The sequence below is a fragment of the Anguilla anguilla genome, chromosome 8, assembly GCF_013347855.1.
Source record: "Anguilla anguilla isolate fAngAng1 chromosome 8, fAngAng1.pri, whole genome shotgun sequence".
NCBI lineage: Eukaryota > Metazoa > Chordata > Actinopteri > Anguilliformes > Anguillidae > Anguilla > Anguilla anguilla.
This window is the reverse complement of record NC_049208.1, coordinates 52,876,752-52,902,591: the sequence shown is the minus strand read 5'-3', so window position 1 is coordinate 52,902,591 and position 25,840 is coordinate 52,876,752. Positions and strand designations below refer to the sequence as shown.

At 46.4% G+C, this 25,840-nt stretch overlaps 2 protein-coding genes across 3 annotated transcripts in view; both read right to left on the bottom strand.

Annotated features, from left to right (window-relative positions):
• The window catches only part of LOC118232950 (ras/Rap GTPase-activating protein SynGAP-like), a 122,558-nt gene extending 117,151 nt beyond the window's left edge, over positions 1-5,407 (bottom strand). The window contains exon 1 of one of the 2 annotated variants that reach the window (XM_035428215.1): positions 4,605-5,407. Coding sequence is in view for 1 of the 2 variants with exons in the window: in XM_035428213.1 (XP_035284104.1) it covers positions 2,962-2,983 (22 nt within the window). In the remaining variant the exon portion in view is untranslated. Of the gene's footprint in view, positions 1-2,961; positions 3,262-4,604 lie in introns of those variants that run through there. The other variant, XM_035428213.1, reaches the window with a different exon arrangement.
• A 1,203-nt stretch (positions 5,408-6,610) lies between these two features.
• LOC118232961 (PHD finger protein 1-like) lies at positions 6,611-21,655 on the bottom strand. Its single transcript, XM_035428238.1, has 15 exons — positions 21,263-21,655; positions 20,548-20,626; positions 20,272-20,353; positions 19,431-19,517; positions 16,907-17,001; positions 15,942-16,090; positions 14,936-15,031; positions 14,560-14,628; positions 13,877-14,000; positions 12,582-12,649; positions 11,848-11,979; positions 10,574-10,652; positions 8,914-9,029; positions 8,668-8,733; positions 6,611-7,603 (listed from the first exon to the last, which is right to left on the bottom strand). The coding sequence occupies exons 2-15, from the start codon at positions 20,623-20,625 to the stop codon at positions 7,324-7,326; spliced, it is 1,521 nt and encodes a 506-aa protein (XP_035284129.1). The 5' UTR covers position 20,626; positions 21,263-21,655; the 3' UTR covers positions 6,611-7,323.
• Between the last annotated feature and the right edge of the window lie 4,185 nt (positions 21,656-25,840).

Here is a 25,840-nt window from a genome sequence, read left to right as displayed (position 1 = left end):
CGTCAAATGTGAAAATGAACTGGAAGCGGCAGAGCAATTTCGCCACATTCCGGCAAATTCACACGGGGGGGCCGCCCGTTTCCAGTGGGGACGGAACCAAGGGTTATTCGGAGGAGGTCTGAGGGGTACTCGGATACACCCGAGGGTCAAAGCGGGGACACGCAGCGTAAAAACCATCACTCAGGCAATGGTGAGGGGGGTCTGGTGGGATCCACCGGGCACGCAGTGCACCAAATCCAGGCTCCGCCCTCTTTACCGCCATCTCAGCGGCTTCCGTTCCGGTCCGTTCTGGCCGGCGATTTGTTTTTTTTTGGGGGGGGTGAAACTCGCGACGCGGGACGCTCGGCGGCTCCCGTTGGCACCCGCGAGGAGCACCAAAGCCGAAACCGATCGCTAGGTTGAGCGCTCGAACCCGGACCGCCGCGAGCGCTAGTGCCCAAGCTAACCGTTGGCTACATCGGCTAACTGCACTCACGGGAGACGGGGAGGAGAGGACCGCAGGGAGGGGGGGGGCTGGGGTTACTGCTTTCACATTTAATCTGCTTAAGTGCCCTGCGCTTGAACATTCTTGCTCGGTTGATACTGCAGTCCCGTTACTTTGATCGATCGCCCCGACGGCGGCCAAATGAAGTCCGGCCGGGACATCAGTCCCTGTTCCCCTCGGACAGAAACAGGAGGCTCTGACGTTTGAACGTTAATGGAGAGGACCTCAGGTTATCGTGCCTGTGTGTGTTTGTCAGTGTGTGTGTGTGTGTGTGAGTGAGTTTGTATGTGTGTATGCGTGTGTGCGTGTGTGTGTGCGCGTGTGAGTATGTGTGTGTGTGTGCGTGCGTGTGTATGTTTGTGTGAGTGTATGTGTGTGTGAGTGAGTTTGTGTGTGTGTGTGAGTGTGTGAGTCTGTGAGTGTGTGTGTGTGAGTGAGTTTGTGTGTGTGTCTGTGAGTGTGTGTGTGAGTGAGTTTGTATGTGTGTGTGTGTGTGTGTGTGTGTGAGAGTTTGTGTGTGTGTGTGTGTGTGAGTGAGTTTGTATGTGTGTGTGTGAGTGTGTGTGTGTGTGTGCATGTGAGTGAGTTTGTATGTGTGTGTGTGTGTGTGTGTGAGAGAGTTTGTGTGTATGTGTGTGTGTGAGTGTGTGTGTGTGTGTGCATGTGAGTGAGTTTGTATGTGTGAGTGTGAGTGTGTGTGTGAGTTTGTGTGAGTTTGTGTGTGTGTGTGCATGTGAGTGAGTTTGTATGTGTGTGTGTGAGTGTGTGTGTGAGTTTGTGTGTGTGTGTGTGTGTGTGTGTGCATGTGAGTGAGTTTGTATGTGTGTGTGTGAGTGTGTGTGTGTGAGAGTTTGTGAGTGTGTGTGTGTGAGTGAGTTTGTATGTGTGTGTGTGAGTGTGTGTGCACGTCTTGTGTCCTGGGGTGTTTTATCCCTTTTAGTCCGAACCTTAAAGGGTCAAAGTTAGCATTGTCCTTAAAGGGCACCTGGGGCCATTCTCCACCACGATCCACATTCAGTTTACTTTCATCCCACAAACCAAATACAGAATTTCAGCTTGAAATTAGCGGCACATTTTCTGAAAATACTGACATTGTGGAAACATACTGATAATACTGACCAACAGTAAGGTGCCAGTGACACACTCATAACGGTTTGCATACCAGGGTAAATCGGTCGCTGTAATCTAATGCATACGTCTCTTTGGAGGAATCCAAACGCATTCGCAGCGCGCTCAGTGATCCGAAAGCAGCGTCCCATTCAGAAATCACGCGCAACCCCCTCTTCCTCTTCGTCCTGGCAGGAGTGGGCTGCCCACAATTGCGCAGAGCTTTACGTTTAACCGACTCGCCACACCGTGCGCCGTCAAGCTGTCGTTTGACGAAGGCCGGTTCCTATTAATACACTGCTGTAGATGCAGAATCAGCTGCCAGCTTAGCCCTCAAGACCCACCGGCTGATCAAACCCCCGTCGGCTCCGGCTCCGTGGGAGTCTTCCTCCCGTCGCGCCCGTGCAGCGCGCGCTCTCGCGCGGCGGCACCGGGAGTTCAGCGAGCTCGGGGCACGCGCGCTTTTGGTGCGCGCGCCTCATCTTTTAAGGATTTTGCGCCGGTCGCACGCTCGGAGGTGACTGCCAACCAGCTGCTCACAACACACAACTTTTTTAGAAAGATGTTTCCCCGCTGTATTTCTGCGCATTGTCCTTTTCGTTGAACGTACACAATAACTTGTTATATAATGGAGAAAAAACGATGTAAAACTGTAAATGATTAATTGGGGTTGTCAGAGCTGGTTTCTTGATGCTATTTCAAGCGCTTGTCTGATGAGTGTACGCTACCAAGCTGACTGTCCATATTCAGTGCAAAACAAAACAAAAAAACATTCGTACCCTTATCCTAAAGGCTTCAATACTGAAACTTGAAAACGAGATAGGAGTAACCTGTACTCCTTTACTTTTAATTTTCAGCAGTCACCCACAGACCTATATTAGCAAGTTGTCCTCTAAAATTTCCGTCTCTCTCTCTCTATCTCTCTCTCTCTCTCTCTCAAACACACGGACGCTTATTATATCGTTTAAAAACTCCCAACGAGGCGTTAAAATACATGTTTCCTCCATCGAGCAAGTGACATGGAGATTGTTAGCTGTTAAAGGAAGTGCACTTTGCAGACGGTGAAATAAATCCGCGCTACCATGTCATTTGTACGCATGCACACTTCCAGAAATGGGCACTTTCCGAAATAAATACACTCGAGCGCCCTAACTGCTCCCCGGACTGACTGACACACGCGGACAAAACCCGACGACCCAAGCAAACATCCTAAATAATGTCTTTCCGATACCGCTTGCAACATCCATACAGATACCCATGCATTCAGAGTGTGACAGAGCAATACAGAGCAAGGGAGAGAGAGAGAGAGAGCGCGCAAAGAGGAGAGAAAGAGGGAGGGAGATGCGGTGGTGAAATTGATCAGTTATTACCTTGAAATGGAACATAGGACATGTTCCAAAGTCACTGAACGCGGTCTTCCGTGTCTCGACAACCTCTCGCCGCGTTAAAAGATCAACACACCAAACGGAATAAAAGAAAATAAATTGGCTAGAACATAATATGCAGGTGTAGGCGGCGTTTTCAAATATTCCAGCCATATAAAGAATAAATACAAATTATAACCCATCACCACGGTGAGCCGGTTACGGCGACATCATATATACTTGTGCATAAAAATTGTATAGGCCTATACAAATATATCTCACGAGCAGAAGTGTGTGGGAAAAAAACGAGAGAGAGAGAGCGAGAGAGAGAGAGAGAGAGAGAGAGAGAGAGAGAGAGAGAGAGAGAGAGAGAGAGAGGAAATATGTGTGCGTGAGTCCCGGTGTGTACTATAGCCTATATCTGTATCGTCCCCTCGCTACTTCAATCGTTAAAAAAAGTGTATGGCTGTTCGACCTATAGCCTGCTGTAAGGCTCTCAACGCCACTGAAACACAAGCACACTCTTTCCCACACAAAAAGAAGTGTGTGTGTGTGTGTGTGTGTGTGTGTGTGTGTTTATACCCTACTGCGCTAGGTAACATGCATGTAGAACTAAAACACGTTCGCGTTTTCCGTTCACTTTCAAACGTGATTAATGGGCGCTTTTCAACCACGTTTTCTTTACTTTTTTACTACAATTACAGTGATTTGTTCAAAGGTCATAGATAGAGTTATTTTTAGGGGAAATTCTGATACCTGAAAACACTGATTTTCTGTTGCATATACCTGTTCTGAAATAGCACACTGATGGTCTGCCCCCCAAAACACAGCATATTGCTACAGAAAAGCGGATTCCTTTGACACCGGCCAAGCATGGGTTTCTTGACCAATAAGAGGGCACATGTGCTTAAAGAACTAGGCCCGCAAAACTACTGCCCTTATCGCGACCACCACTACGAATGTTCCGTCGATTATATTAAGCTTCATATAATACGTGATTTCAGAGGTTACCAACAACATAAATAATATATATATATTTTTTCTAATTTAACATACGTAATAAACATTTAGTATCGTGCAAACGTACGTCACGGAGACGGGGTTATAGACCCTGCTACGATTTCTGTTAAACAGGGGGCAAATGAAAATGTGAACGGCTCCAACACGGAGCCAAGATGGCGATTTGCAGTACGAACAGTTTCCCTACCTGGACAGCGGTTTGAGAATTTTAGAGCATTGCTGCCACCTGGCGGTCACGTATCGTAAGGGGCGCTATGCACACGTACCGTGCAGGATAATTATCGATTGCTTGGAGTCCAAGCATTGATGAACCCATCCACCTAGCGGACACTGTACGTAACTGCACGTGTTGTCAAAAATTCCTCCCACAGGAAAGGCATTATTAGACAACCGCGCTTGGCACTGAAATATTACCTCCTGTTCCTATGAATACCTGAACGACTTTCGACAGTTTCGAGGGTACAATATTGCTCTCACAACAAAATTTATTTCCTCACAAAATATTTTTAAAGGGTAACTTCAGTGTTCAACGGGCTAGTTCACCTTAGCCGTTACATCTCTATCTCACCCGGTGTCATTAATAAGCACGGTCAACGAAACAACGCTGGCACGGTAGAGGTCAGAAATACCTGAGCGCGGCCAGCAGAAACGACGCTCAAGATGCCCGGTCCTTCCTTTGGCCGTGGACGTGGTGGAGCCTCCATCCTTCCGATGTGTCTCCTGTATTCAGGAACAGCATCACTCCCGTCCACCTGGTCGAGCCAGTTTGCCCTCGGCTCCTAACGATTATCGGAGCTGCAGGTGACGTCCTCTTCCCGGGGTGTTCGAGCTTCAAACTGCTGCTTTTCGGTGGAAGGCACGCGACGTCGCGATGGATACGCTAACGGGCGCGCGTTGGCAGTGCTTTCCCTCGCCAGCTGGTAACGGATACAAAATGAGATGCTGTGAATTTTACCCCGGAAGGTCCTGTATTTGCGTCCTCTCCGAGACTACAGAGCGACAACCGCTGCTGTTTGTTAAAATACCGAACACAAGGGACTAGCTATATGTTTTACGTGTGTAAAAATGCACCGCCTATAGGTAATACACAGCCTACCACATTTCAATTTCACGCAGAAGTATGTATTTGTTTATCACGAATATTGAGCTGTAACAGCCTACATGTAAGTTTCCAATATTCAAATTCAACGTGTTAAATAGCCTACAAATTATGTAAGTGCCACGATCTGACATCTTTCTTGACGTGTGCATACATTTTATATCTTTACATGCAGTCTAAAAATACGCGAAGCGCAAGTTTCCAGCAACCTGTTTAATAAATGCATTCATTCGGTCTAAAACCTTTATTTCAGGGATCTATCATTCAGTTCCCCTGCCTTACTACTGATTAGTCAGTAATCCGCCTTTCAGTCCAGTAGGAGTCAACCTGATTTCCCTGAAATGATTAAAGGCATTGTCTGATAAAGACCAGTCTGTTGATATTGCAATATTAGCCTTGGAGTTGCAGTTTCAGAAGTGACAGGTTTCTCAGCTTTTGTTAATGACAATTTGCCATTTTGAGTTAAAAAAAAGAAGTGTTTGCGTGTTTATGTGTTTTGTGTCTGTGTGTGATGCCGGACGTCCGCGGCGTGACGGAGGGCAGTTCCTGCGGCACACACTCAGATTATCTTCGGCCGCGAGACAAGGTCAGAGCGTTCTCCTCTTCCTCCACTTTCTCCATCAGCTGACCGCTGAACAGCCTCCGTTGTCACGCTCGCTGTTCAGATTTTAAGGCTTGGTTCCAAAAAAGTTAAAGATACTTTGGGGATTATTCAGTTTGGGCAATTCAAACTCAGATAAACAGTTGTTTTGACGTTTTCACTGATCATAATTTTATTTATTTTTTCGTCTGGACTGCTGCATGCAGTGTGTGATTCGATGCGTCGATTCTAACATTTCCCCCCCTGGGCTTGCTTGACAAACAAATTATTCAGTTTCCCAAAGAAAAAAAAGGTTTTTTTTATTTATAATTTTAAGCTCCAGGCAGATTTGCAGGTTGTATTATAATTGCATTGTAGACTTCAGTGCAAAGATTTTCCGGGGCAATAGTCCTGGAAACAATTGCAGCACGGTGCACTCTTATTCCTAATCAGTTCTTATTCACGAGTTTTGTTTGTGGTACTCTTTGGCTGGCTCGTAAAACAAACTTCAATAAATGTGATTTTCTGAAGTAATCGCACCAGGGATCTTTCAAAGTTGTGAGAAATTCTACCTTTGGCAACACGGTAAAACAAGTACACTTTACGGTAAAATACTGGCATGGGGGTTGCCAGACCTTTACTGTATAAATAACAGTAAACAATATATTAAGCATACGGTAGCAGGCTGTATATCTTAACAAATGTTAACTGTAAATAATAGCTATTTGCATTTCAGCTGTTTACAATTTCATAATTTCTCTATTTTACTGACTTTTACCGTAAAATTCATGAACGTCTTTACAGTAACAGCCGTACCCCATGTGACACGATCAGGCTGAGCCGCTTGCGTCGACGTCTGGAGCTTTTCCACGTGAGAGCGCGTGTGCGTTCGGATTCCAAATGACAGCGGAGTGCGCTTCTTTTCAAATTAAAATAAAACCGTCATGAGGTGGTAATTGATATTTAATTATATCTTTTTATTTGTTCAATTAACATAATAAAAACTCACTGCTAAACCGTGTAAACGAAATATTTAACTTAAGAGAGTTAAAAACGGGTCAGGTGGAAGAGACCGCGAAGACCACTTTGAACAGATAGGAAATAAAAAAATAAAAAGAGTGGCCCACAGGATAGGGCCGAGTCACACAAGAAGAGGAGGGAATATTAAAACTCGCGCGGACGTCCTCCTCTCTGCTTGATGCTACCCATTATCAACACTCCTTCCTTCTTTCCATCTCTCTACTCCTCCTTGGCTTCCACCCTCTATGTCTCTGGGGTTCTAGAATCCTTCCCCTCTCCTCAAGTTCCCTCTCTCCCAATCTTTCACCTTCTCTCTGCTTCACACTTTCTCTCGTGTCCCTGTCTTTCTTATACACTCATCTCAGCCCATCTCTGTCCCATCCATCCCTTCCTCTTTTCCTTCCTCTCTCATTGCACTCTGTTCTCTTCCTTTCTCTTCTCTCTCTCTCCTCATTCTCTTTCCCTCTCCCTCCCTGTATCCAACCCCCCCTCCCCTCAGCACACAAGTTGTAGTTTCGAACTCAGCAGCCCTGAAGAGTTTATGCTTTTTAAAAAAAAAATCCATCTGAGCTCTTAAGTGAGTTTGGCTTCTCGCCCTCCCTTTCCCTCTTCCTCTCCATTTCTCTCTCTCTCTCTTTCTCTTCCTCCCTCAGCACACACTCACATTCCCCCACTCCACCAGGTACTGGACCTTCCCTTCAGGTGTCACACGTCTTGCCAAAATCCTCAACGCCTCCCCACCCCCCCGCCCTCTCTCCAGCGCGGGCCCCTCCCCCCCACCCCCACCCCCACCCCCGCCCCCGCCGGGACAGGATGTGACATCACGCAGGAAGAGCGGGGCACAGGGGTCTGCTTTTTGGGCAGGCAGGTGGGTGGACGACCGAGAGAAGGGAAGGCAGGGAGGTGGAAGGTTACAGGGGTCCTCCACACTGGAGAGAGAGAAAGAGAGAGAGAGAGGGGGGGCGGAGAGACAGACAGAAACTATCACTTGTTGTAATTATGAGTGAATTTAAGCCTGCTTTTTGTATTATTGCATAACAGCCAAGATGGAGAGTTCTGCTTCCTTAAGTCCCTTTCGCAAAAGAGAGTGTTCGGGCTTTAAAGATGTCATGTCAGTTTGGCTGCACCAGACTCCAATAACAGCATAAAGGCCCAACACACAGCGATGCTGCACATTTACACACAATTATGTATTTTAATGATTTCATTACTTGTCCAGTGATTTTACTGTATAATCCGTAATCATTTTTTAAGTGTGCGGCACTTGTGTGGGTCTGTCTGTATTTTAATTAACAAATAACGCAGATCAATTAGCTGAACAAAGTTAATCGCTGAACGCGTCTCCTCCACGTTCCCGTAATGAAAATGCCAGCGAGTGTTGATGTGAATATATCCCATCTCCCAGGTTTTCACAGAAACACACACACACACACACAGATACACAGAAACACACACACATACGCACACATGCACACACACGCACATACACACAAACCCACACACAGACACACACACACACGCACACATGCATGCACACACACACACATGCACACACACACACACACACACATACACACAAACCCACACACAGACACAGACACACATACGCACACATGCACACACACGCACGCACACACACACAGATGCACAGAAACACACACACATACGCACACATGCACACACACACACACGCACATACACACAAACCCACACACAGACACACCCACACAGGCACACATGCATGCACACACACACAGATGCACAGAAACACACACACATACGCACACATGCACATACACACACATACATACACAGACACACGCACATGCACGCACACACACACAGATGCACATGCACACACACACACGCACACATGCACACACACACACACATACAGAGACATGCACACGCACGCACACACATGCACACACACACACGCACACACACGCACACACGCACACACGCACACACGCACACACACACACACACACACCTGTAGTGATGCAGAGTTCCACTGTAGGAGGGGTGGTAAAGGGCGAACATCCGCTTAGGTGGGGATCTAGAGGAAAGAGGGAGAGATGGCGGGATGAGAGAGAGGGAGATAAGAGGACACAGAGAATTGGAGAGAGAGAGGCACAGAAAGAGAGAGAGAGTGCCTGACCATTTTTCACATTCAGCTCATTACACGCTTTCAGATTTAAAATATACATTTTAGTACAGTGTAATTAACTGCACTGACCCAGAGGGAAGCTCCTCCTCTGGTCTCCGGGAGTTGAACAGGCTGGTCCCGCCCACGTAACCATGGCAACAAGGGGTCAGGTCGCGGGGATTGGCCGCAACCGCCTGAGGGAGGGGCTGGAAAAAGAGAGGCGGGCCGAGCTTAGATAGAAACAGGCCTGAAGATGGAGTGCTGTAATATTTTCATCTCCATCGTTTGGCAGACACTCCAATCCAGAGGGAATTACGAATTTCCGTACAAGATAGCGACACCATCCCGTGTCGTGTGATGTCATTGTCCTCGTTTAATGCTTGTTTGCGTTGCCATGGTGAGCCAAAGCGCCGGACTTGATCACGTGACCTTGAGCGATCTCTGATGAATTTTAAAGCAATTATATGCACAGCCTACCATAACGGCATTTCTGATGTCACGTGATGCTTTTAGGCAACATATTTAGAGACCTTGTGAAAAAAATATGAACAAAAAACGATATGCAAATGCTCCGTGACTTAGCATTTGAAGCGGAGCCGCCGGCGGAACAGCGCAGAACTTGGCGTGCAAATTATTCGGGGGCCCTAATTCGGAACCGAGAACACTTCCCTGTTACAAAGGCGAATAAACGCGCGAGAAGAGGCACAAGCGCTCGACAGCACCTCTCATTATTTTCACGGTTTGTAATCCCTCCGAAAAAAGAAAGATATGCTAATAACTCATTTATCAGAAGGGGTGGGTGTGTGTGTGTGTGGGGGGGGGGGGGGGTTAGGAGAGTAGGGCGAGGCGAAATCGGGCGAGTTACCCGCCCGCCAGAGTGACGTCTTTTTCCCGCCGCTCGTTTTTCCAGTGATGATGTCACGGGAGAAACCGAGTTCGAGTAATGCCATTTCCGTTCCCTTTTTTTCCGATCACGTTTCTCTTTTTGTTCGTTTTGTCTGTTTGTTTGTTTGTTTTGTTTGTTTTGTTCGTTGTGTTTGTTTGTTTGTTTGTTTTGTTTGTTTGTTTGTTTGTTTTTCCGCACCATTTCCCAGGTTGGACTGGAACGGAGGAGCTGGCCCAACGGGAGCCGTAGTCCATAGTTCTTTATCGCCGCTATTCCCGATTCACCAAGATCGCATTTTTACACGATAACGTGAGCGAGCCTGTCCCTTTCTGAGCTAATCCCACAGACTAATCTCAGTGGGGGGGTGGGGGGGTGGGTGAGAGGGGGCTGATACAGCGTCTCCCCATTCCAATCTTTTTTTGTTCACACCCACTTGCTGCCCAGGGACGGACATGTTGTTCCCACCACACACACGCACGCACAGAAACACACAAATACACAGAGAAAGACACACACACACACACACGCACACACACATACCACACACACACATATGCACACACACACACACACACACACATTCAGAATCTCTCAGCCTCCACAGAAAGTACTGGGAGTCTCGACAGATTTCCCAGAGCGTAACCATGGAAACGACGAGTACATTCCTGCACTTCCGGCATCCATTTTCTCCTCTCCTTTCGTTAATTTCCCGGACGGAGCGTGCGATGGCACACTGGGCCCGCTCGCCCAGAGCGCGACGCACGGTTTGGCCACGCCCCCATTTTAAACGCGCTGCGTTCTGATTGGCCCCGTGTCAGATCGGTGGCGGTATTTCCATTGGTTTCCGTTGAGGCGGGCCCTGACCTGCGTATCCGCCATGCGGCGCTTGGGTTTCCGTGACTCCGGGTTCGATGGACGCTTCTGACAGAGAACTGACAGGGGGCTGGGACAGAGAGAGAGAGAGAGAGAGAGAGAGAGAGAGAAATAAACCCCATTCAGACCAGTGCAACTACACCATACAGTACACTGTACTACAATACAATACACTGTAGCACAGCACAACACAACGTACTACATCATGATTCAGTACAGTGTATTAAAACAATACCATTCAATGCATACAAACACAATACAATGGAATGCAATACACTAACAAAACATTATAGCACAAAACAGCACCAACACAATCAAACACAATGTGATTTCAGGAGTGAGCCAGGAGAGAGGGTGCAAACACACCTCACCAAACAGACTAGAGCATACCCTCGGATTAAATCGGTTTTTTTTCTGCTTTTCTAGCCTGTGCAACCCGTTTAGCGGAAAAACAAGCGGCTGCGGATGTCAACCATCTCTGGAGGAGGGCAGAGGTGGAGAGCCCAGGAGGTCAGAAAGCTAAAGTCCTGCCACGCGTTCCCTCAACACCTCCTCAGCCTGAAGAAGTCGACGGACGAAACGCGCCACTGATAGCCCCATTTTTCCGTATATGTGTGGCAGATCTGGGTCAAATGCGCATTCGTTTTTGGACTCAAATACTTTTCTGTGCTCTGTTGATCTTGCCGGGCCTAATTGAGCCTGCCAACATGATCAGAAGGTGGGGGTTTTGAGAGTATTTCACTGGTTCCAATACACCAGACCACATCAGTAGAGCACAGAAAAGTATTTGAATCCAAAAAAAAATACGTATTTGACCCAGGTCTGATGTGTGGCTCGTATTTCTCACCCCAGCACTCCATAAGAGTTTGCAGGCTCCATTTTGAATAAACAGTCTTCTAAAGCTATAAGGTTGGCTCTCTTTTCTTTTCTTGTGTCTTCCACCCCCAGCCAGCTGATCCCCTACCTCCAGGCTGAACAATTAAATTGCGGTAATTAGAAAATCCAGGGTGACTGTTAAAAGAATTTATGGGCGAGGACTTACTATCTGAAGCTGGATTTTCCACCTCTGCACATGAGTCTAGAGACAGTGCCCTTCTGTAGACTAATATTTCAGTATCTCTGAACCCTGACACAACCCCCCTCGGGAGTAGGGGCAGTTGTACATCTTTGCTGAACTACCACTACAGGATCTTTGTCACTTTTTTTCCGCAATTTCTATTGATCGGATTTGACCACAACAAAAAAAAAACACAAAAAAACCTCACCTTCTCCTGTGAGAGATGCTGACAGGGGACTCTGTAATGAGGGGTGAAAGGTCAGAGGTCAAGGGTGGAGGAGCGCGGACCTGAAGCCCGAACAGACACTTCTTCTTCTTGATCTCCTTCCCAGAGACAAACCTTCAAAAACGTGAAGGAGAGAAAACAGGCATTTAAATGGTTTAGCTTCATAAGCACTGATGCGTGCTAATCTTTTAGCACTGCTGAGATAAAGACTATGCTAGCTGGCTAGGAGCTAACGCTGTCAGTACTTCACTCTCCCCTGGGCTTGCCTGCTGTGGGCGTCGGGCTAACGCACTGTTGGCTTGGGCCAGGTTGCTGTGGAAAGCAGGTGAACTGTATGTGGGCAACAAGCAGGAAAGGTCTATAGAAATGAGGTTCTGATGTCATAGCCTGACCTGTCTCCGATTTCAAAGCTTCACCTGAGTGATGTCATAGCCTCACCTGTCTCTGATTTGATAGCCTCGTCTGTGTGATGTCACAGCCTCACCTGATTCTGATTTTAAAAGTCTCACCTATATGATCTCATAGCCTCACCTGTGTGATGTCACGGCCTCACCTGTCTCTGATTTTTAAAGCTGCACCTGTTGGATGTCATAGCCTCACCCATGTAATATCATAGCCTCACCTGTCTCTGATTTTAAAAGCCGCACCTGTGTGATGTCACAGCCTCACCTGTCTCTGATTTTAAAAGCCGCACCTGTGTGATGTCACAGCCTCACCTGTCTTTGTGGGAGTTCAAAGCGTTGAGGAGATTCTGGCAGCGGTCCTGTCTGGGTGTGTCGGACAGCTTTGACAGAGATACAGGAACAGGAGAGATGCAGTGATTGGTTTCACTACAGTCCTGACATACAAATAATTACAAAAGCACCCAAGTTTGGAGGAGCCATCTCTGTGTGCGATGATTCATTTAATTAACTGCGTACGAGGGCGAAAAAACATTTCTCAAAACAGCTGGGAGATTTTACAGCAAAACAAATAAATTATATGTCCCTGTTACAGGGTATGTGCAGTTGTTTTGGCATATGTTGAACAAAGCATTTTAATTTCACATTCAGGCATATTGCAGGCTACATTTTAACAGCGAATGGAAGACAAAAAGTGGGCATTGGGACAGGTTAGCAGCACTGGGGAACAGCTTATGAATGTTCTGTTTTCTATTAGCATTGAGACAGGTTAGCAGCACTGGGGAACAGCTTATGAATGTTCTGTTTTCTATTAGCATTGAGACAGGTTAGCAGCACTGGGGAACAGCTTATAAATGTTCTGTTCTCTATTAGCATTGAGATAGGTTAGCAGCACTGGAGAACAGCTTATGAATGTTCTGTTCTCTATTAGCATTGAGACAGGTTAGCAGCACTGGGGAACAGCTTATGAATGTTCTGTTTTCTATTAGCATTGAGGCAGGTTAGCAGCACTGGGGAACAGCTTATGAATGTTCTGTTTTCTATTAGCATTGAGACAGGTTAGCAGCACTGGGGAACAGCTTATAAATGTTCTGTTCTCTATTAGCATTGAGATAGGTTAGCAGCACTGGAGAACAGCTTATGAATGTTCTGTTCTCTATTAGCATTGAGACAGGTTAGCAGCACTGGGGAACAGCTTATGAATGTTCTGTTTTCTATTAGCATTGAGGCAGGTTAGCAGTACTGGGGAACAGCTTATGAATGTTCTGTTTTCTATTAGCATTGAGGTAGGTTAGCAGTACTGAAGAACAGTTTATGAATGTTCTGTTTTCTATTAGCATTGAGACAGGTTAGCAGCACTGGAGAACAGCTTATGAATGTTCTGTTCTCTATTAGCATTGAGACAGGTTAGCAGCACTGGGGAACAGCTTATGAATGTTCTGTTTTCTATTAGCATTGAGGCAGGTTAGCAGTACTGGGGAACAGCTTATGAATGTTCTGTTTTCTATTAGCATTGAGGCAGGTTAGCAGTACTGAAGAACAGTTTCAAGCAGTGGGCCGTCTCAGAGTGGGGTAGCCGTGAGTGGTGCAGGGGGGAGGGTTCCCATTACCTTTCCCAATAACAGGGAATCCCAGTTCTCGTTGGCGAAGGAGAGGATTTCGTGGTCAAAATCAAAATACTTCCTCTTGCAGCACAAGGAGAGGTGATACAGCACCACATGGGCCAAATCTACCCTGCAAATGTAACAATGCTGTAATAGCATGGTAATAGCACCCTGATGACACTGTAATAACATGGTAATAGCAACCTGACTACACTTTAATAACATGGTAATAGCACCCTGACTACACCCTAACAGAATGCTAATAGCACCCTGAAGGCACTGTAATAACATTCTAATATCACCCTGACTACACTGTAATAACATGGTAATAGCACCCTGACTACACTGTAATAACATGCTAATAGCACTACACTGTAGTAACACATCACACTAGTGCACAAATAGTGGTCCAATCTATTCAACACTAATAGTAGTGTAATTATAAAACAATACAACTATTTTGATTAATTATGATTTCTATGAATCATAATTAATCAAAAGAGTAGAAATAAAAGAATCAATCAGAATAAAATGAAGAAAAATTCATTTTGAATTAAAATATTACTAAAATGCAGCTTATCCTGCAATTTTACTAGGCTGTTGCAGCCTAGCAGAATAACGCAACAGTCTGAAATATGTCGATTTGTTTCAGGGTTGGGGGTCAATACATAAAATGGTGCCTGTCTCACCAGCTCATAGGTAGTCTTTTAATGGTTTCAGGTCCTTTTGTACACACCGAGCACTCAAACTGGTAGAACCTGTGACAAAGAGAAAGACAAAGTTTTTTTCAGTTAAGAGTGTAAGAGCTACACAGAACTACCCCTTTGCTGGCCCCACCCCTCTCTCTGTGGCCCCACCCCTATCTGGCCCCACCCCTCTCTCTGTGGCCCCACCCCTATCTGGCCCCACCCCTCTCTCTGGTCACACCCCTCTCTCAGGCCCTTCCCCTTTCACTGACCCCACCCCCCTCTCTGGCCCCACCCTTCTTTCTGGTCACACCCCTCTCTCAGGCCCTGCCCCTTTCATTGACCCCACCCCCCTCTCAGGCCCCGCCCCTTCGCTCACCTGTCCCCGTACAGCAGAGGTTTGGTCAGACACTGAGTGCAGGCCTCGTGGAACCACTGCCCGCAGCCGCCACACTGCAGCATCTTCAGGTTCCACCTGGAACAGGGAGCAGGCGAGCGCTGGAGAGCAGGATCTGTGTTTCTCTCAAAACAGGCGGCGGTCTGGTGCCCAGTCACGAGCCGCGGAGGGCTGACAGGTTTTCAGTTCCAACAAAACCCCTTCACCCGCTGATTTCACTAATGAGTTCCCTCCTCTCTGGCTGGAGGTGTGATAATTAGTGAAACCAGCAGGTGGAGTGACTGGTTGAAAGGAAAACATTACGTTACATTTATTTCGAAAAAGGCTTTCATCCAAAGCGACGCACAATAAGTGCGTACCAAAGGTCACTGGAACACCTACAAAAGGCAGGTCCGACAACAAAACTTTCATGCCCTCGACCCTCCATGGCAGGGGAATGGAGACCACTGGTCTACACAAACGTTTCATAGCACCAGACTCAGGTCCCGCCTAAACAACACGACCAGTAATTTGGAAAATAAAATTTTAAAAAACCTACGAATACAGGATACAGATTAGTTTTAGAATAAACACTGAAGCTCCCCTTGACCCTTCGTTGTGGCAATAACCTGACACTTCAATAATGGAGCTGTTTCAGTCCATAATATCCATCCGGGTTAGTGTGAAAACCTACAGGACAGCAGATCTCCAGGAACAGGGTTGGGCAGCCCTGCTCCAGCTGTTGAATGAGGTGTGCATTGCTAGGGTTGGCGTGAAAACCTACAGGATGGTAGATCTCCAGGAACAGGATTGGTTACCACTAAGTTAAACACTGATTTCACAATATTACACACCAGTCACAATATGTATTCTCAACATACAAAGTCTATGCGTGGCCTTAGTTTGTCAATGTTATATATATAATATATTAGATATAGTATGTAAATAGATAAAACCCAAATTAAGAATTTTGTCATTGAGCTTTATTTTCTGCCCCAGTTTCACTCACTCTCCTGGGCCGGCGCAGTAGCAGTAACACTGCTGCTGATTGGTCAGGTGCTGAGGGTCCCAGTCCAAAGCTGAAAGCTGATAGGGCAGCCGCAGTTTCATCATCTGCATTAGGCGGGCGAAGCGTCCTCGCTTTAAGGCTCCTCCTCTCTGTACGGGAGAGAACCGCTGACATTCATCTGGTAAATGGATGGTAAATGGACTGCATTTATATAGCGCTTTTATCCAAAGCGCTTTACAATTGATGCCTCTCATTCGCCAGAGCAGTTAGGGGTTAGGTGTCTTGCTCAAGGACACTTCGACACGCCCAGGCCGGGGTTTGAACCGGCAACCCCTCCGACTGCCAGACAATCGCTCTTACCTCCTGAGCCATGTCGCCCCAGTCTGTGAGCGACCGCCCCATATCTGTCCCTAGTCACACACTACCGAGCCTTCATTCCGCTAATGCCTTGCTATGTGTCAATCAATCAATCAATCAATCAATAATCTACTTATTCCTGAGGGGCAATATGGTGGCAGCAAGTTAAAACAGATAACATAACATAATGACGAGAACAAGCCATTCAGCCCAACAATGCTCCCCATTGTCCAATGGCGCCATGCTGAAGATCATACAAGACTGTCAACAACAGACACGGGAAAGAATAAAATAAGCGATTGACTCGTTTAATATAGCGTAATATAACTCGTTTAATTCCAGTTATAACAATTTAACTGAGTAAATCGCAATAACTTTGAAAAATAAACATGTTAGCCGAGTAATAACAACGGCAGAAGCTCTTGGAGGAAAAGAGCACCGCCCCCCCCCCCCGTGCCACCTCTCCGGGATTCAAAGTCTGAAATTACCGGACTGACGTTTGCTTTGTTGGGCTCAGTTTAGAAATCAGCACTTTACAGAGTTGGTGCAGACATGCTTTGTGGGATGCAATTTTGATTAGTGTCCTGTTAGGACAGAAGTCCGCTCACCTTTGTCGCAACTGCAAAGACACACTGTCTGCATATCCAGGCGTTGCAGTCGGATTCGGGTTCGATGGAGGGAGTGTGGCACTGAGGGTGATATCCTGCGAAGAGGAACCGATAGATAGAATGGGAAATAGAGAAAGGGGGAAGAGAGAAAGAGTAGAAAAAAGGGAAACAGAAAGGGGTGGGGGGGGAGACGATCAAACAGTTGTTCAGCATTCTAATATGTGGTAAGACTGTTAATCTAAAATTTATTAGAGATTCTGTCACTCATTCTGTCAATAATCTGCCATCTGAAGAACAAGCATCATATGTCATTAACAAGAATTTAAGAGGCACTTCTTAAATTGGCAATGAACTGCCTTAATGGCCTCCTCTAGTGGTAGGCCGATGTAACTGCACAATCTGTAGGCCTTCGATGGCTTTTCGACAGTGCCCCTAGTGGTAGAATAACATTACTGCAGTACAGAGTCACCGATCATGATTTATAGAGCTGCTTCCTTCTACATACAACGTTAAAAAAAACGGCGTTTATTATCGACCCGATTACAATCATATTTGCCCTCCTCCTGGGAACCGAAGACATTTAGCCTCGAGCAGCGCAAACAGGCAGTTTATTTTCCCCGAACGTGCGACTGAAGCTGTTCTTTTTTTTTTTTTTTTTTTACTGCCCTCCTGGGTGTGATTAAGTCATTAAGCCGTAATGATTAAGGCAGACTCATTTCAGGTTTACTACTCCCAAACAGGGTGGTTCCTGAACCGGAGCGAGAGCAGAGGGGTTTTATTACACCTGTGGCTTGAGGAGGAGACGGCATAACTTTCTCCCATAAACAGACTCTCTCTCTCTCTCTCTCTCTCTCTCTCTCAATCCGTCTTGTTTTGTCCTTCTCGATTAACAAGCCTGCCAGTCATGGAAACAAGCTACTCCCACCCGCAGGCCAGTTCCCCTTCTCTGGGCTGCGTCTCCCCCACAGGAAGCATTCGTCTTCTTGTCACGTTAGTTCAGGGGGCGGGCGAGGGGAGGGGGGGGGGGGGCGTGTCTAATTCTGCCGACACCTGCTCTCAATTATTTAATTAGCCCAGTCTTTCCTGCCATCGGATATTTCAGCAGAATTTGCTTCTTGAACGATGGCTGAACAGTGTTTCTGCGTCCTCTCTAAATATATATATATATATAATCATCTTTTATGTATGATGGGGATCTCCTGGATGCCTTTCACCCTGGCTGGGGGTCCTTGGAACAGAAAAAAGTCCCAGCCCTTTATGAAACCTGGTACTGTGGCCGAATGTAAGAGTGAATTAGCCGCGTACCAGACGTGCACGGCTAACTGGGCTAGCGTAGGGGCTAACGGGAATCATAAGGGCAAAACCATAACCTGCTTACACACAGGTCCCCCAGGAACTGAACTGCCTTGATTCAAATAATAAGCAAGTGGAATTTCACTCAATTAATTCAGTCGCTGCAAAGACTGCCTGACGCTTGAAAAGAAAACAAAAGAAAAAATAAGCGAAATACCCAATTATATGCTACAGAAGCTTTGAGACCAGTGGTGGAGACCAGGGGTGAGAAATTAAAAGTCCTGCCCTGTGTTTCTTTCACCCATGAACTCAACTCAGCTAATTCCACTAATTAGGTCTACCTGGCTGAAGAATTGTGCTAACTAGTGAAAACCTACAGGACAGTAGATCTCCAGGAACAGGGTTGGGCAGGCCTGCTCTAGCTGTTGAGTGAGGCGTGCTTTGTTAGGGTTAGAGTGAAAACCTACAGGACAGTAGATCTCCAGGAACAGGGTTGGGCAGCCCTGCTCTAGCTGTTGAGTGAGGCGTGCTTTGTTAGGGTTTGAGTGAAAACCTACAGGACAGTAGATCTCCAGGAGCAGGGTTGGGCAGGCCTGATGTAGGGCATCTCAGATCCAGGATCAGTCTTGCTTATTGAGCTATAGTGGACAGTGCTCAGATGTAAACAGGGTGAATCTGACCCTAGATCAGCAGTCCCATTCAGAGACTCTGGGCCCAGCCTCACAGTCTGTGCAAGAGGACCTTTTGGGTGCACTGTTTCAAGCCTGAGTCCCCATTTATTTTACCCTAAAATGTATGTATTTACACGCAACCCACGGCAACGGAATTAACTCTGACACGAGCGCATTTTACGCCGAGAGCGAGCGCGCACGGGGTTCTGTCCAGGGCGTTTCCGCGGCGACGCAAAAAGGGCTCGGGCGCCGCTAATTAGCCTAGCCGTCTCTCGCGGCGGCTTTCGGCCGTGGATTCCGCCGTCGCCGCTCGCCTATTCACGCAGGAAAGCGGGAGCGATGCGCCCCCCCCACACGCCCCGCCGAACAGCCGCCGCCGCTTCCTGTAAAAGGGCCACGCGTCGCCCGTCTGCTCGACGGCTCCGAGATGCCGCTCCCCGTTCAAAACGCTCGCCGTGGCAACCGAAACCAAATTACCTTTTTTTTCTCTTTTTTTCCCCCCCTTTTGCATCGTGTTGCCTTGCGTTGCATTATCACAAGGATGCGGGGTATTACGTTACCATGGCGACACTTGTGACAGTTGACCAGCGGTTCTTTGAGAGGCGGAGCGTCGCAGACGGAGCAGACGCCCTCTTTCACGGCTGAGACTGAAAAACAGACAGAGAGAGAAAAACAGTGAGAAGGGAGAGAGAGAAAGAAGGGGACAGAGTGAGAGGGGAAGTGGGAAGGAAGGAGAGAGGGAGAGAGAAGCACTCCAGGTGTTTATTAATGCCTGGCTCATGTGTTTTGCCTAAGCGCTGTTTTGAGACCCCATTACCTTTGACCTTAAAATTAGCCATGCTTACATAATTTCTAATGAGCTGTAATTCCCCTGATGGCCTGTTCCCAGAGAGGGGGGTGCTCTAAGGCTCCAGCTGGATTTGCATTTAACCAGTAAATATTTATACTGCTATTGACTGTAATTGCAAATATCTGTCCCCATTGCTTACTGTCAGTCATTTATATTCTCATACAATTTCGGAGGACTGTTTCAATCCCAGCATGCATTTCAACCTCAGAGTACCGTCTCAATCCCAGCATGCATTTCAGTCTCAGTGGACTGTGACCCTCCTAGCATTCATTTTAACCTCAGAAGTACTGTTTCAATCCCAGCATGCATTTCAATCTCAGAGTACCATCTCAATCCCAGCATGCATTTCAGTCTCAGTATGCTGTGATCTCCGCAGCATGCAGTTTTAATCTCAGAGTTCTCTTTCAACATTTTCCTCTCACAAGAACAAGATCTTCAGCAAACCCCCACAAACAATTTTCTATCAGGAAGCATAATAAAAAAAGACCTTTTCATGAAAGGTCTGCATGTGCTGAATTTTAGAAAACAGAGGACTGAAAACAATTACTTACAGGAGTGAATGTCCTTCCTCAGCACCCAGAACTCAGAGTTGTCCTCAAACCGAACCAAGCAGCACTGTTTGAGCTCATCGACCTGGAAGAGAGGAAGAGACGGATGGAGGGACCAACCGACAGCCTGACGCAAGCACACACACACACACACACACACAGGTATGGAGGCAGACATTTTCACAACCCAGAGCCAGACACACACAAACACATACACATGCATGCACACATACATACACTCACACACGCGTGTGTGCATGCACAGACGCCAGGACTCACCCTTTTAACATTGCCCAGGTATAACAATCCATCACTCCACCGAGCCAGCACGTCATCTCCTTCGCTCACTGTCCCCATCCTGAGAAAGAGAGTAGGAAAGAGGAACACAGGACGGGTAGGGAGGGGGGAGGAGGGAGGAGGATGGGGGGGGGGGGGGGGGGGGGTTGGCTAGCACAACCACAGTGACAGGATTTACACTAGACACACAGTTACCAAAAACTATTTGGAGAGAGGACGCACTCTCACTCAGTTCTTCCCGAGCTAAGAAAGAACGGTAAATTCACACGCATATTATGGCTTTACAACAGAGGCGGAGAAAACTAAGGGTTAATTTACACTCTGATTGGCAGCTGAGAAGACAATATGGAAGGAATAGGTCACCCAACAGAAGACTATTAGTGAGTTATAAACAATACTTCTATAAATAAATAAAAAAAAAATATATATAATTATAATTTCAATTGTAAATGTTGATATTTACAGAAACTACCGTGTGAATAGTTGTGTTCAGAAAATATATTTTCTGAATTTTTATTATTTTTTTTAACTATCAAGCATGAAGGAATAAAACTGAGCGGTAATGCTGCTAATGCATTGCAATAAATGGCCTCCGGGCGATACATACAAGTCATAGCAAAACACAATAGCTATATGAAATAATTGACAATTGCAGAGCTGCATATTCACATATATTACATTTCTAAAAAGCCGATACCTGACAGGTCGAAGTCCTTTCTGCACGGGGTTACCGGATAAAACTACAAAAGCTTGACATGAAATGTTTCTGGCGTTTCTTTTCGCCAGTTTTTTTTTTTTTTTCGCGTCTCTGTAGCCAGCTACGTTTGTGTGTACGCTGTGCGTCCGTGCCAAACGGCGCGTCAATCAACCCGTCAACGTGAAGCCGTCCGTCTGTCCGTCTCTCTCTCTGTCCGTCTTTCGCCGCGACGTATCGTCATGGTCCCGCTCGTCGGCCACTTTTCTTTCCTTGTCCCAACGGCAGCCGATGAACGCGTTCGCCGACGCTGCCGAGAGTCAACCCGCGAGAGACGCCATCATCCCTGCCTCTCGCTCTCGACCGAGTGACTTGTTGTGACGCAGACATAAAACACACGGATGGAGACAGGGGATCCGAAAGGGTGGGTGAGCTTTATGTGCTCATCCGACTTAATAACTGGCTTGAATCTACAGGGAGCGTGGAGGGACGAAATAAATCAATTACAGTAACTTGTAATCTACGGGGAGCTAGTTTATTTCCCGCCGGCAGTTTAGCCGTGTGTTAGTCGCTAATTGAGCCATGGTTGTGGGCGCGCGACAGCATAATTAAAGCAATTAAAAGTATTCCAGCCATAAGTTTTTGAGTACAACTTTGCGGGAGGCTAAAGAGACGGCGCTATCAAAGTCAACGCGTAGCCTGTTGTTTAGTGACGGCACTACCCAGCTATGACCGAAACGGCCATAGATTGTTAGATGGAAATTGAAAGGAGAGGCACTTCTTCGGCAATTTTCTAGATGCGGCTCAGATTTGATATGCATTAGTATTGTTCTAAACTACCTTTATTTATTGCAAATGCTACTGCAAAAAATAATAATAATAATAATTTTTTTAAAAATTAAAAAACGAGTTAAATTGATTTTTAATATGCTTTTATAACTTCAGACTTGTTTGTGACTCCTGGAAAACTAGTATAGGGGTATTGTGTTGGCGTAGTTACATTCTGAATGTTTTAGAGGGTCGAATTTTTAAATTGTTGTTGTTTGCGTGCAAAAACAATGCGTTTCATTAGTTGATTGCTTAATTTAGTCCGTCCTATAATTGTTTAGATATAATTTCATTGATATCAAATTATAGTTTTAATCTTTTAATCTACGTACAGATTAGCCTGGGCTACAATTCCACAATAGAGGGTATTATTAACAAAAGTGGAGCAATTATGAGACGTCGTTGCATGTAGTGTAGTTTTAACAGTACATGACTTAATAGTTTTAAGTCCTGGCAGGAAACTGAAAGCTCTTTCTTTGCTTTGGTTCTAAGCCTTGTTTGCATGTTACTTCGAAGAACTGATATACAATACAAACCTGATACTATATGTTTGCTTTTCTCACCGCGCACACAGCACAGTGTCCTCTGATTGGTGCATCGCTCAACGTAATGCGTCCTGGCCACTCGTAGAATAGTGCGCCTCGAGCGTAGCACAAAAAGAATCTTCTCTGTGGTGTCGCTACAGGGTATAGGCCATTTTTGAATTTATAAATTCGTCTAGCGTACGCGTTCCCCCTCTGCGCCGGCCTCGCCTGCTCACCCGGGTCAAAGCTACAGGATTTTGTGCCGCCACTTGTCAAATCAAAGTTTCCTTCCGTCACTCACCGGCGTTTCCTGTTTGAATTGCTGCTCTGAACACGTCAGTTCTGTACAAGAGCTCGAGAGGTCGAAAAAAAATCCTCCGCGCGTGAGCAGTGAACTGTGAAGAGGAACAGGTAATTGGTGGGGTGTGCGGAAACATGACCTTTCTTCTTCAGCCCTGGACTGGAGAACGAAATGAGCCCCCCCCCCCCCCCCCCCCCCCCCCCCCCCCCCTTCAGTCTCCTCTGCAATGTTGCCGTGGTGTCAATTAAGTTTGCCTCATTTGGATTAGGACAGAGGTGGCAAAATAAGGGGTACACTATGTAACCACCAAAAACAGAATACATAAATCAGGACTCCTTTCATATTACATTTTAAAACATTTTAAGCACTATTGCATATGTAATTTAATGTATTTTTAAATTTGTTTTGTGAATCACATACAATTTGAGTGCAATTTTAAGAAACCTAAAAACTTGTATGATTTTCATGGAACTAAAAGACAAACAAACAGGGGTCGCCAGCCCTGGTTCTGGAGAGCCGCAGGGTCTGCTGGGGGCCCCAACCCTGGAGAGCCACTGGGTCTGCAGGAGTACCCAACCCTGGAGAGCCGCAGGGTCTGCTGGGGGCCCCAACCCTGGAGAGCCACTGGGTCTGCAGGAGTACCCAACCCTGGAGAGCTGCAGGGTCTGCTGGGGTCCCGAACCTGGAGAGCTGCAGGGTCTGCTGGGGGCCCCAACCATAGGGAGCTGCAGGGTCTGCTGGGGGCCCCAATCCTGGAGAGATGCAGGGTCTGCTACCTCCTGTCCCAAACCAATGGAATCTCCTCAAAATTGTTCAAACGACCATTACTAATTTACCATTTAAAAAAAAAATCTCCTTTTTGGATGCCCAAAATTGATAAAGCTAAGTTTAACTGTTCACAAGAGGATGCCTTTTTTTCTTATAAAATGCAATGAATCAGCAGGAAATTAACATTCACTTGCTACATTTGGGGAAATGATATTAAGATTAAGGCGCCCTGTTGTTAAATTGACAGCATCCAAGCAAAAAGGAGAAAGGAAAAAAAGCTCGTGCCCTTTGCACACCACACTCCAAACGTGGTCCCGTTCAGAGAGGCGCGGGCAGTCGCGGCTCGGTAATTGCGGCGCGTGCTCAGTTAGCAGAGCGCCCGTCTCTACATCTGGAGAGCTCATCACCTCCGCCGCTCGAACGGGGTTATCGAATCAAATCACGCGCCATTACTGGACGCGAGCACTCGGTTTCTGTGAAAGCATTGTAGGAATTGTGAAATACATTGTGGGGGATTCACACCCGAGCGTTGCTTTGTTGCTGTTGTGTATTTGTCAGACACTGCAGAGTAGCATTAATGGGAATATTTGTTTCGTCCAGTAAGGAAAGCAGCGTCAAAGCAGATTAGTCACGTGGGCTGTGGGCATATCGATGCGAGGTGCTCTAAAATCCACCGAACCTTCTACTGTGCGTGTGTGCGGACGCATAGGTCATATTCAGCCAATTTCGGTTCTCAGGTCATTTTGAAATGTTGCCTTAAAATTATAGCGAAGGTGCCATCCCTCACCAAACCACAAGATGACGCTCAGATTACATTTGCAGAGACCCTGCCCGCGACGGAGTAATTTCTGCGCGGAGTGCTGATCTCCTGACCTCTTGCTATGTCAGACTTGATGTTGACATATTGGTATTCGTGGATGCATGCTTACCATGGCAACGTTTCTTAACTCCGTGCTTTACCGCTGATGTTTTTCATTACTTACCGTTCTGTTCCTGATCTTTAGCTTTTGAAGCTCTTATCGCACATCATGCATCCTCTTATCAGCCACTGTGACCTGGTCTGTGTAAAAATGTTCACTCAAAATACGTTTTCTCTAATTTATCTGAAATGCCCCTGAAGGTTCCCCACTAAAACATGACCAATTCATATCTTTTCTGGCAACACGCATGGGGAAATGTAATTTATAAAAAGGAAGATTGTTGCTATAGGATATACATAACAGATTGGAAGAGTTACAAATAGGCCGACTTTAAACTCAGGATGGTCTGATATTTTAACTAGAAATTGCTTTCTCGACGCTACCGAACATAGTCTGTGACTTGGAACATCTGGAAAGCAGCGAACCGCAACTACAACAGTTTTCTAGAAGAAGAAAAAATCGGCTAGCAGGCCTGAAGAAAAAACACAATTTGTAATTAGATTAAAGAGAGTAAACTGAAAGCGTTAAATTGGGTTGATCAGAGTAGAATATGAGACAGAAGTGCACAGTAGGACGCTTAGCTGAAAGGCCCCAGCGGGAGAAAGAAATATTGCAATAAAAGAATAATTTTAATTCTACTAAAAACCGAAAGTGGCGGCACGTGCATCTGGGTTTGTTTGTGAACATAGGCGCACCCGGGATCCTCGTTTTAATTTGCGTGCCCGAGTGGTACTCCAAACTCTGGTAGCACGTCTGGAGGGAAGACACCCCACACGCACGTGCAGTGGCGCATTCTGAAGGAGACTCTTGCTTGCTCGCTCACGCTCCGCTACTCCCTGGGGCTTTACAGACAGCAAGAGTGCGATTAGTTCCCTTGACAACGACCCGAGGTTCTTACGGAATCGTAACGCGACTTGAGAACAACCGGCGCGCGCTTTCTAACTTTCAATCTAAAAATTTAAGCCTACAATGCGAGGCGGGTAAGTAGATGCTTAATATGAAATAATGGGTTATGATATGCCAGGCTGGTGCATTAATGAGTTTTTTTTTTCCGGCAAAACACTTGCATGGAGGCGTTCACTGACCTTCCAATTAGGCAAAATGATAGAAAATAACCAACTGCAACATTAATATCCCCACAAGGTAAATAAAAATACAATACATATTTTGAATCACCATTAAAAAAATATTCTGTTACCGCAAAACAGGGATTATACAGAGATTGAGCAACATCAACGTG